Here is a 12,925-nt window from a genome sequence, read left to right on the forward strand (position 1 = left end):
AATATGACTAGAAAAAGTTTGGAAATTCCTAAGCCTATAGTTTTTTTTTGAACTGCAAATGAAACATTTTACATTCATCTCTTTCTATATCTCTATATCTATCCTAACCGTTATTTTTAGAATATCTTCGTTCAACAGCATTTTTTATAACTATACCCCTCTCTGGAAGATGTGAAATAGTGATTGATTTGAAAATCAGATGGGATATAACTAATGTTTGATCCATGTTCTATATTGTTATCATATTGATGTAAAGGTATCTTAATATATCATATATAAATATTACACACACACACATACTTTACATACATACACACACAATTCCTTTTTAAAATAATTCTTTTAAACTTATCAAAGTATAAAATACAAATGAAATTAAAATAGTAGACAAATGAGAAAGGGAAAAGAGGAGAGAAAGAAGTGTAGGGTAAAGGGGGAGGGAGAAATAAAAGCACTGACTTTTTTAGCACAGTAGAATAAAATAGTAACATTACAATATCAACTTTTTACTTTTACGTACTTAGCCACTTCTATAACAACAAACATGTCTAATCAGCAAAACCCAAAGACAAAGTTTTATTTTTTCCCATCTCAAGCACAAAATCCAGAAGATATGAAAGATATGGTTCCTATCTATAGGAAGCTAGGAAAAGATGTAAGGAATAAAAATGTGATTGGGATTTTGAATTCCTTCCTGAAAGTGTGCACATGATTAAATGTGAAGAACCTTGGACTTAGAATGTATATGTAACAGTTGCTTTACTCCAACACTGTCATGTATTTTATTTAGAAAGAGATAGTTTGGTGTAGTGGTTAAGACACCAGCTGGCTAGTCCCGCCTTAGGCAGAATGTAGCTAAGTGTCTTTGGGCCAGTCTCTCTCTTTCTCTCAGCTCTACGAAGAAGGCAATAGCAAGCCACTTCTGAAAATGTTGCCAAGAAAACTACAACAACTAGTCCAGGCAGTTGCCAGGAGTCAACACTGATTCAAAGACACCAAAGGGGGAGAAATTATTTAAAATCCTAACTTGAGGATTGTTATATTTTCTACATATGAATTGCTTTTTATCAATATCCCATAAATTTGATCACTATAATTTCATATAGTCAAGATCTAATTTGTACCTCAGTTTCTCCCTATTCAGTAGCAATGTGGAACTGAGAAAGTCTAAGCACAATTATGAGAAAAAAGCAGTTCACACAATGCCTTTTATTTGAAAAGGCCTTGGTTCGTTTTTTTTTATTGCCTCTGGGAATATATTTTAAATAGATGTTTTGCACTTGTGTAAGTTGGCTCAGAACATTCTTCAGAAGAAAAGGCTTATAGAGCACAAAATTGGAATTACTGCTTTCAGGATTTTTTATTCAAACTTCTGTCCTACTGTGGAAAAATAGTGTTTTCTTTTTAATATCCCACACAATAAAATAATCTACCAGAGTTCCCACTTGTCTACCATATTCTCTAACAAAGAAGCATTAAGAAAAACCCCAAGGAATGAAAACAAGCTTTGAGGTCATACTTAGAGTAACAGCACTAAATTTCATCAGTTTTGCAAATACTACCAAAGAAATCACTTCACAAGAGTTCTGACATTTTGGATCTTGTGGTTTTCGTTTCCTTTTGTTGCTTTTCTGTATCATGAAAGTGTTACAACAAAATTGAGAAAATTTATGTGAGAATGCTATGTGGAAAACTCTGTGTCAGTTCAATCAGACTGTACAAGCTACCTATACTCCATTCTCAGTTTGTTGACACTGAAGACAATACAGGTTTAAAGGAAGGCTGGCTACTGTAAAGTATAGAGATCAGATGTCAATTTGGTGAAAATAAAAAAAAACATGAGAAAACTGAGCCTTCACAGAATTAAAGTGGAAATTTATTTGACTAATACTATATTTTGATTCATACATGTAATTCTCAACTTACGACTGCAATTGGGACCAGATTTCTGGCTGCATGTTGTTATGATTGTAGCAATAGCACTTAGACTTATACACTGCTTCACAGTGCCTTACAGCCCTCTCTAAGCAGTTTACAGAGTCAGCATATTGCCCCCAACAAGCTGGGTTCTCATTTTACTGACCTCAGAATGATGGAAGGCTGAGTCAACCTTGAGCCGGTAAGACTCGAACTGCCAAAGTGCTGGCAGCCGGCAGTCCGCAGAAGTAACCTGCAGTACTGCATTTTAACCGCTGTGCCATCATGGCTCATTATAAGTTGAGGTACCCATGCGATCGAACCCAATTGTACAGCATTTTTTGTAACAGTCATTAAGCAAATCTGCAGTTATTAAGCAAATGCCATGGTTGTAAGTGCTAACTCATTCTTTCAGAAATCAGCAAAAAATGCCAAAAATGCCAAATAGCCATAAATCACAGCCATGTGACTGTGGGGCGCTGAAACTGGCCATAAAGGTGAGTCAGATGCTAACCACCTGAACTGCAGTCACATGACTGGGGGAACAACAGGCCATAAAGCTCTTGTTCTGGGCCCCTTGTAATTTTGAACCGTTGTTAAGCAACCAGTTTTAGAATTACCTATACTGTAGTTCTTTCTTAATGTTATCTCTTTCTACTTCTTCCGTGTATTATGAATAAAAAATATCTGCAACAGAAATTTTCTTCTTTTGTAGCGGCTTAGAATCCTGGAAGATCAAAGTTAGTTAGAAAGCAGAGAACTGAATGAAAAATGTAAAGTGATTTTGAATAATGAAGGAGGAATTATGGGATATCAAGGAGAGAAATTAATTTGTGAATTGACACACAAAAAAGGTTGCTTGATATTCTGTCCTTGCACACTGCAACATAAATTGTTATGCATTAAATGTTTATCACTGCAATACAAATGTACAATACAAGACCTGTTCTTGTTAGGACAGCACATTCAGCTTTAGAGGGCTTATAATTTCAAAATTGCTCAATGGGCAATGACTATACACTTTTGTCCAGTTGGCCTAATTGGTGATGAGTAATAGAATAGAATAGAATAGAATTCTTTATTGGCCAAGTGTGATTGGACACACAAGGAATTTGTCTTGGTGCATATGCTCTCAGTGTACATAAAAGAAAAGATACATTCATCAAGAATCATAAGGTACAACACTTAATGATAGTCATAGGGTACAAATAAGCAATCAAATCATATTAGGAAACAGTCAATATAAATCGTAAGGATACCATCAACAAGGTTACAGTCATACAGACATAAGTGGGAGGAGATGGGTAATAAGAACGATGAGAAGAGTAATAGTAGTGCAGACTTAGTAAATAGTTTGACAGTGTTGGAATTATTTGTTTAGCAGAGTGATGGCGTTCGGGAAAAAACTGTTCTTGTGTCTAGTTGTTCTGGTGTGCAGTGCTCTATAGCGTCGTTTTGAGGGTAGGAGTTGAAACAGTTTATGTCCAGGATGCAAGGGGTCTGTAAATATTTTCACAGCCCTCTTTTTGACTCGTACAGCATACAGATCCTCAATGGAAGGTAGGTTGGTATTAATTGTTTTTTCTGCAGTTCTAATTATCCTCTGTTGGGTTGCAGAACCAAACCAAAGACAGTTATAGAGGTGCAGATGACAGTCTCAATAATTCCTCTGTAGAACTGTATCAGCAGCTCCTTGGGTAGTTTGAGCTTTCTGAGTTGGTGCAGAAAGAACATTCTTTGTCATGCTTTTTTATGACATTTTTGATGTTAGGTGTCCTAGAAATTTCCTAGGTCCTAGATGTTAGAACCTAGAAATTTGAAGGTCTCTACTATTGATACTCTGTTGTCTAGTATTGTAAGAGGTGGTAGTATGGGAGGGTTTCTCCTAAAGTCCACCACCATTTCTACGGTTTTGAGTGTGTTCAGCTCCAGACTGTTCTGGTCGGACCACGAGGCTAGTTGTTCAACCTCCCGTCTGTATGCAGATTCATCATTGTCTCGAATGAGACCAATCACTGTTGTGTCATCTGCGAACTTCAGTAGTTTAACAGATGGATCATTTGAGATGCAGTCATTGGTATATAGAGAGAAGAGAAGTGGAGAAAGCACACAGCCTTGCAGGGGCTCCTGTCCTAATTGTATAATAATCATTTGTGAACTGTAGCAATCTCTACATAGGAAAGGGATTAGAGGATGGTGGGATTTCACATTTGATGGACTTTTTTAAAAAAAATTAAAAATAGAAAAGAGATGCTAACTGTTGAAGAATGGATTTTAAAATTCGCCATCTTTGACAGAGATGGCGAAATTAACTACTTTGATCAGAGACAATGGATTAGACAACTTTATAAGAGACTAGAAGCCATTTGTGGACTTTCTACATGTTAAATACAATAACAGATGGTTAACAGAGGGATTTGAGTATTAGTGTAATTTTTAGTTTGACTCTAACCTGTTGACTGGGGTTTTATTTATATATATATATTCTATACATTTAATGTTAAATTTATTTGATACTTGGATCATTTTCCCTCTTTTTTTGTACCCAATCTTTTTTTCTTTTTTGTTGTTGTTAGTACTGGATGTATGGGCCTTTTTTGTTATTCTGTTTTATATTTTATTTCTGTTGATAAAACAAAATATTTTTTTAAAAAAAATTAAGATTTTTTTTAAAAAAAGCACGGTAGTTATAACATTATAATTTTATAATAATTAAGACATTAAATCAAAACAAGATACCAAGGAAAAGACCAAGTAAATATCAAAGCATCTTTTATTCTTATGCATAAAGAACTATGAGATAATGATGAAAAGGGATCATAAAATGCTCAGAATTTGATAAATAGCAGGAATAAGGAAATACAGAAAACAATGGGGATGTAGCAAAGGGAAAGATCACAAACAAGTTAAAGGTTATGAGGAGTTTAAACTTAATATGGGACAATAAAGGAAGCCAGTAAAAATGAACAAAAATATAGATGTAATATGCCCCAATTAAAAAAACTGAACTGAACTGAACTGAAAGACTTGAAAAGGATCAGATTTAAACTGGATAGGAAAACTAGAAATGAAAGCATTGTTCATCAGTAATAATCAGAATGGGAAACAATGGGAGTCTGAATCAAATTATAAGACTGATTTTATCAGTACTTATCATTCTTGCAACCTTAGAGTACTGTCTAAAGTCAAGAAAGAAAAACAAGATGAAGAGGAAACCGAAAAGTTACGTTGACAAATAGGGAATAAAGTAAAGAATGAAATGAAAGTGAACAATAATTTAGAGCAAAATCTGATGAGCATCAATTTGACGTCTTAATTAGCCATAAAAAATTGGAAGACCATACAGGAAACATAGTCATTAATTTTTTAAAAAATAGTCCCCCCCACTGCGATATATTTAGTATATACCAATAAAAGATGGTTAAAAACATGTTGCTTGATGCTTATGTTCAGGACGTACAGTTAATAACGAACTGTGATGTGCCGGGCAGCTATTTATTAGAAGGAAAACTGGAAGAGACATAATAAAAGCAGAGAGGTGATTTGGTTTCACTGCCCTTATCACCACGGAATAAGCTCAATAACATTGCCTGTCACTTCAAATTTATCATGGATCAATCCATTAAAACTACTTTGAAGTCTGAAATGCAGGTGCACAGATGGAAAACTCAAAAGAACAAAGTTACCACAATAAACAACTACACTGGAGAAAAACACATGGACTGAAGAACAGAAAGGATTTAAATTCAAAACAAGATCTTCTACAGCCAAAGTAAATTTAATGGCAAGAACAAAGCGTCTTTTTTTGTTTTTGTTTTTCAGGAGGATATTTAAAACTACAGAAAACAAACACTGAAGGCGGGGCAGGATAGAGAACAAAGATGACACAAGAAGAGGCAAGAAGAGGCAAGCTTTATGGATTGTTATTGTAAGATTTTTTTGTTTCTCTAGTATCTTCTCCTTCAGAAGCTGCCTCTATTTGGCATTATTTTGAAAGAGACCCACAAGATCTTTGATGCCTGGATGAAAAAGCTTGTCTGGTTTTGCTGCAACTTTTGTAAATGACATAATAATCTATAGCAAAAGACTGTCTGCCAGAAAATTTGTATTAAGCAGAAGCTGCTTTCCCACAGCATTTATAGCACAGCAATTGAGATGAAGTTATATATTAGGAAATTCAGGGGGTCAAGAGTTTTTGTGGGTAGAACCAGGTGAGTAAAATTTTACTCCAAAACAAAGCCATTGAGCTTTCCTAAGTCTTGTGGACTTCAGCTCCCAGAATTCTGCAGCCAGAATTCTGGCTGCAGAATTCTGGGAGCTGAAGTCCACAAGTCTTAAAGCTGCCAAGTTTGGGGACCCCTGAGCTAAGAAGTCGTTCTGGTTTGGCTGGGTTCTTGTGTCATGGTTTTCTTGGTTCTTTATTCAAGAAACAGAAAGAAAAACAGAACCCAGGTAAGATTCCAAGCAGATGAAGCTCTGGGAGGGCAGATCCATGTTCCGAAGTCATTGAAGAACAAAATCTACAATTATACACCCATAGGTAAAGGGACAATTAAATATTTATTACACTTATATATTGCACAATCAGGATTGGTTTATAATAAAAAGCAAGCTGTAAGTATTAAATTTTCCCAAATATATAAAAATAAAACCCATAAAAGAAGTGAAAATAAGAAGCAAAGACAAAAACAAACATTAGTGCCAACCCTTATTTAATCATAGCAATGTTAATTTTGAAAGGTCCTATGGAAAAGTTTCATTTTAATAGCTTTTTAAAAATATGTGGGAGATGCCAACTGAGCTAAGAGAGTGGGAAGGTCCCATGAAGTGGAACCTGCATTCTATATATATGGGGAATATTAAGCATCTCCCACCAGAACAAATGCATAGGATGGGCTGCTTCCACCTGAAAATACTTGAGAGCTAACACAAGTGTATATACGGTTACATGCAACATTTCTGATTTGCCAGATCAAAGGCTGATATATTTGCTACTAACTACAAAGATAAGCTCATTTAAAGTATATTGCAATAGTTTGTATAATGGCTGATGTACCAAACATGACAGAAAGCGAAATAGGACCTAGACCAGTATACTTGTCCAATCCAAGCCTCAAGGAAGATCATTCACCACTGTTTCCATCCTACATCCAGATGTGAATCCTGAAAGACAGGTATTCAGACAATCCGCTTCCTCCAGGGTACTCTGTAATTGAAGCCCAACACCTGGTCAATAACTTTCTCTAAATGAGAAAGCTGGATGACAGTTGTCTTATATAGCTAGATCCAAGGAAGAAATATTCAAAAGGAGCTGCACCACTGTCTCCTTTAAGGCATCAGGTATGATCCTCCTCTCTTAAGGAGGAACTGACAGTTTCCTAGGTGCAGCCTCTCTTCCTTCCCAATCACCCCAAAGAATCCAGACAGACATATATTCAAGCCACAAGTGGAACAGAGAGCACCTGTTCACTTCATCTAAGTGCAAAGACCAGAATGAATCTCAGATGACAATTCATAACAAGGATCAATTCACCACTTCAGATACCAACCCTTTTTTACAAAATATAAAGCACTGTGCATATACATCTGGTTTATATATTCCCAGAATTATTCTTTCTTCAAGCTATCTCTCTTCCAATCAGTGAAGTATAGTTGAGCTTTCCCAAGAGAAGACATGAGTCCTAGGTCCACAAGGTTACATTTTCCTATTGAAGAGAACTTGCCTAAGGCAAGGTAGAAAAAATGACCTTGATAGAGATGTACGAGTTCCATTACCAAGGTGATGAGAAGAAAAACATAAAGGGCACATAGGTTCATAAGCAGCTCAGACAAATAGATCCCTAATTCACAAGAGTATAAGAAAAAAGATGGGTACAGCTATCAGATTCACAAAATTCTGTTATCATAGCCAATCTCAATAAAAACAGTGTGGGAGGTTGACATGTCACTTTTTCTCAGGCTCAGTTTCTGCATCTGTATTAGGCATATTATTAACCCTACAATTTGTTAGCAGATAAACATTTTCCTGCTTGAGCAGGGGGTTGGACTACAAGACTTCCAAGGTCCCTTCCAACTCTGTTATTCTGTTAAAAGCAATATATAAGCCCCATATATTATTGTGATATAGCACAAGAGATGGCCATTCCAGCTGATTTACTTTTTCTTTATAAGAAATCACTGGATCGTAACTCTAAAATGCTTAAATAAACTGGTAGCAGTAATGCAGAACTAAGAAAAGGAAAAATACCTAACCAATTAACAACATTGATCATCTGAATGTTATTGAAGGCTTCAGAATTTAATGGGACTTTTTTAAAAGCAGACATTCATAGTATATGATAGTGTTTGTAACATGCCCTCATCATTAAAATGGACTATAGCCTCCTCCCCATCCCTCACATTTCCTCTTAATCAGTCTTCTTCAGCTTGCTGTCTTTCAGCTAACTACATTGGACAATAGTGCCACTGGACTTCAAAGACCATGCTGGTTGAAAATTCCAGGAACTGACGTTCAAAACATCTGGAGAGCACCAGTAAAAGAAGGGTGCTCCTAAGCATGTATAACAATTAATCTACTCCAGGTTTTTTGGTGTTGGACTACAATTCCTGTTATTCCCAGTCACCACAGAGTATAAAATTGAGTCACATTTGGAATAGAGCTCAAATCCTTCCTTCTTGCAAAACAAAAAATATTCTCTTAAATGTGGTTCTAAGTGTTAAATTTTTGCATTAAGCTTCCATGCACACTTGTATGAATATGTCAAAACAAACCTGCAGAAGACAGATGACAATGATTTACTAAGACATAGTGCTTTGCAAGAAAGGTGGACAAGTATACAATAAAAGCAGGTCAATTCTGAAATTTACATTAATTTTATTTATTTATTTATTTATTTGTTATAAATGTTTTTTTTTTTGTCTTTAAGCCAAAAAATTTATCAAGGGAGCTTTTGGGAATTCTGAACATTTTTTAAAAATGTTATATCAAAGAAATTTTGACACCTGATGCTTCAGGTAAACTTGACTCTTTTTTTCAAAAATTCCAAATGGTTAGCAGATTAACTGATCAGAAAATTCATTTGTTATTACAAATGTCACCAAAAATAAGAGTTAAATATAGGAATGCCCACTGCCCAGCAATGGATTATCTAACTATGAGTACAATTATATGTTAATTAAGAGTATTTTGAAACAGTAACAAAAAAAAAAACTTTGATGAAAAGTTATTTGAATCAGGATAATGAAACCTGCAGTTCATATGAATTGAAATTTGTCTCATTAGCACACTAATCAGTTTTCAGACTAACAAAATAAACCCACTGTGACCTACTCCATTTACAGTAGTTAATACCAATTTGAGTGAATGTTTTGCGTTTTACTTCAATCATAATAGGGTGTTTGAAGTGAGATCACTGTCTGAAGTGGAACTGAGAAGCAGCCAACTCAGAGCATAAATAGCTTCTCTCAGTCTGGTATCTTTATAACATGTTGAGACAATCGCCAAGATTATCAACCAGTTTGGCCCACTTCTGGAGAACATCACACATGGGGAAAGGCTAATCCCAAAACTTGAAAGTAGGACTGTAATGGCACTCTCTATTTATCCATCCACAGGCAAGGCCAACTCAAATACAAGAAACTGTAATTTCCCATCTCTTCTTTAAAGCTGATGATAAAGTTAGAGATCCAAAACAGAGACAGATAAGCAAAAATAAAAACATTAAGGACCAACCTTCAGGACGCTGGATGCAGGTATGCTGGTTATCACTCAGGAAAAAGCCTTCACGGCAATGGCATTCATAGCTTCCCATCATGTTGACACAAGTTTGTTGGCAGCCACCGTTCCCCTCTGCACACTCATCCACATCTATTTGGGAACCAAGGAGAGAATGAAAAGGCTGAAATTACTATTATTAAATAGTAAGAGTCTGAAGCTTACTATTATTTTTAAAAAAAATAAATTTAAAAAGAGAACAAAACATTCCTTTAAAAAAGCCAAGATAAAATGTCTTACAAGGCTAGCAAAATTATTTTTTACTATCTAAAACTCAGGAGGGAAGAAATACAATAGTTATTTTAAAACAATTGGGATATAAATCCTGTAATAAATTATAATGAAGAAACATGATAAAGAAATGCTACAGAAAAGACCTTGTCACATACAATGTATCTAATTACTTAGCATGTTATGATGTTGGAACATACAGCAGGACCTCTAATAAAATCTGCTGGTTCCAGGCAAATTCAAACACAAGGTGTTCTTTCGAATATCCTACCTGCAAACTGTTTTAAAGCTTTCTAGCTCAAATCCGGCTACTTGCTTTGGATTAAAAAACAAATCTAAAATTAGTGCAGATGGATCAAGTATATGCCATATTTTACATCACCCTTTTAATACAACAATATATAAAGCCAGTCTCTGACATTCCATATTATTTCTTCCGCCTTCTGGTAAGATTTTATTTTTACTGAAATGCAGGATAAATCTGTGTAGACTGGTTTAAGTGCTTACCGATTTTTGCTTAAAATGACCCAAAAAAAGTGGTGTGTTGCTATTTTTAGCATGAACAAATTAGTATTTGTGCAATTAAGCTTCCTTATAAGCATGCAAATGGCATTTTGGCATAGAGAAGGGCATTGCTGAAACACATCATGTGGAATTGCTGTTCTAATTTTATTTTCTAATTGTCAAATAACAATGTGTTTCCTGTCCTAAAGAGTATTAGAACAGATATTCCACATGATGTGTTACAAGTGTGTTTTCTCAGCATCTTTAGTGAAAATGGTTAGCATTGGATAAAGTTAAGGCTATTTGATCTGAACTGTAGAAATCCAAATCCTGATGACTACAATATGCCAACAATGATTATGTTTTCTTTTCCGTTTGCTACTATTTAGTGGTTTTCCAGACTTTTGCAAACTAAAACTAGGAGCCAAAGAGTAAAAGATTTTTTTTTCTCAATAAAGCAAGATTGGGTGATTGTGACCTTCAAAGAGATTGTTGATTATCATCTTCCAACAATGCAATAAAGCATAGGGAAGAATGCTAGGAACTATGTTTCAGCAAACTCTCCGAGATTTGGAGAACACAGTATGCACATTCCAGTACTGTTATTTTGGCTGATGGCTTCAGTACCCCATCATAACTGAATTCTCAGAAAATTTTAAGCTCATGAATAGGGTGGGTTCATACAACTATTAAGCCACAAACTAGCTAACTGCAAGATGATTAACCCTATTTACCACTAAGCCAGACTTGCCTGAGTCAAGAACATGCCCTAGGTTGTAGCAGTATCGGATGACTTCATTACCTAATGCAGATTCACCAAACTTAAAACAAATCTAGTCAATCAACTTCTTAAGTCTAACTACAACTAAATGCACCATATAGCAATGGAGACTCTCTAACTAATGCCTAACTCTACTGATTTAATTCCTAATGTTCAATCTATTCAAGAGAATATTACAGTTCTAGTTCGCTTCATCTAAGTATCTGATTTCCAGCCTTATCTCATACTCTGACTTCACTCAAATGTCAGTATATGTACCGTGTTTCCCCAAAAATAAGACCCTGTCTTAATTTTTTGAACCCCGAACCAAGCGCTTGGCCTTATTTTCAAGGAGGTCTTATTATTTTGAGGCACATGGTGTAAGATGGGGCTCCTCTTGCCGTCTTACCTGATTTCCAACTCTGTGTTTAAATATTTTTGGGGAGGGCTTATTTTCAGGGGGAGGCTTATTTTAGCGCATGTGTTCAAAAGCCCAATTGGGCTTATTATCAGGGGATGTCTTATTTTCGGGGAAACAGGGTATAAACAGGGTATAAACTTCACCAATGGATAAATGGAAGCTCTATCAATGTAAAATGAGGAGACAATATAAATGGATAAATTCTGTCTTCATCACTTCTGCTGATTATTCTCAGATGAGTCAGATTCAATGCATGCAACAGATAATAAATAGTAATCGATAATATTTAGCAGCAGATAACAAAATTGCAAAGAACAAAATCAGAATAATTATTTTCAAATAAGTAATGAAAATACTCTCATAACCGAAAAACAGAAGATTTAAGTAAGACTTCACACTGACATTTTTGAAGTATTTCTTAAGATCCAATCAGATGAACAGTTTCTCTAAGTAGGCAGTTAATATGAACAAGAATTCCTTCAGAAACAGCATGACAAACAAACAGCAACATTCTACAGTACTGTTTAGATTCCACCTGAAGTATACTAGTTGGACTTGATTTTTGGCAGAAAGAAGTTATATATTTCTGTGCAAAAACAGTAATTTTAATATCTTAGTTTTAAAAAACGCCTTCCGATTCTTTCTGGTTTTATGTCCCCAAAACTCAACAGATGTTTTGTTGTTTGGAACAATGAAGATTCCATACAGAATTCATTAATAATAATAAAAAACCCTCATTCTCTCCTCCACTTTTTTGCAATCTGGTCCTCCAATTTGTATTAATAAATGACAGCTATAAATAAGAGTAATTCTTAACAACAGTTGTACAACAATCTGAATGAAAAATGTAGATAATCCATAACAAAAATTGTTTCACAGTAAGTTAAATATCCAAGGATAAAACTCATTTAAATTATCACTAAGGCCAGCGGACTAGAATGTTAGTGGTCTCAATCTTCTCCTAGAAATCCTTGTAGGAAGAAATGTCCATCTGGGTTCAATTCCAAGTGGGGAGAAAGACACTGGAAACATGGAGATTGTTTGGAAGGATGGTTTAATGGCGAACAGGACCACATGGGTTTGAAGTCCTGGGTAGCTGACCACATGGAGGAGAGAGAGAGAGATTTATACCCTCTCTTAGGCCTTGCCTTTGAGTTTCCTGTTCCTGTGCAAGAAATGTATCCTATTGGCTGTCAGACTCCCAGGAGGCAGGGGTCTTAGTTAAGTTTGTAGGCTGCCTGTGTCCCAGGCTTGGTTGAATCTTGCTGGGTGATGCAATGAAGGGCAATTTCCTATTGTGGCTGAATGGCTTTGCCCT

General features: G+C 35.4%; 1 protein-coding gene across 12 annotated transcripts in view; it reads right to left on the reverse strand.

The window, feature by feature from the left end:
• Nucleotides 1-12,925, reverse strand: part of SCUBE3 (signal peptide, CUB domain and EGF like domain containing 3) — a 121,390-nt gene that overhangs the window by 57,903 nt on the left and 50,562 nt on the right. For all 12 annotated transcript variants that reach the window (XM_087891010.1, XM_034414592.3, XM_087891008.1 and 9 more), the window contains one exon: nt 9,650-9,784. In XM_087891010.1, coding sequence (XP_087747136.1) covers nt 9,650-9,784 — 135 coding nt within the window. The remainder of the gene's footprint in view (nt 1-9,649; nt 9,785-12,925) is intronic.

The sequence above is a fragment of the Pantherophis guttatus genome, chromosome 3, assembly GCF_059756535.1.
Source record: "Pantherophis guttatus breed Tessera chromosome 3, ASM5975653v1, whole genome shotgun sequence".
NCBI classification, from domain to species: domain Eukaryota; kingdom Metazoa; phylum Chordata; class Lepidosauria; order Squamata; family Colubridae; genus Pantherophis; species Pantherophis guttatus.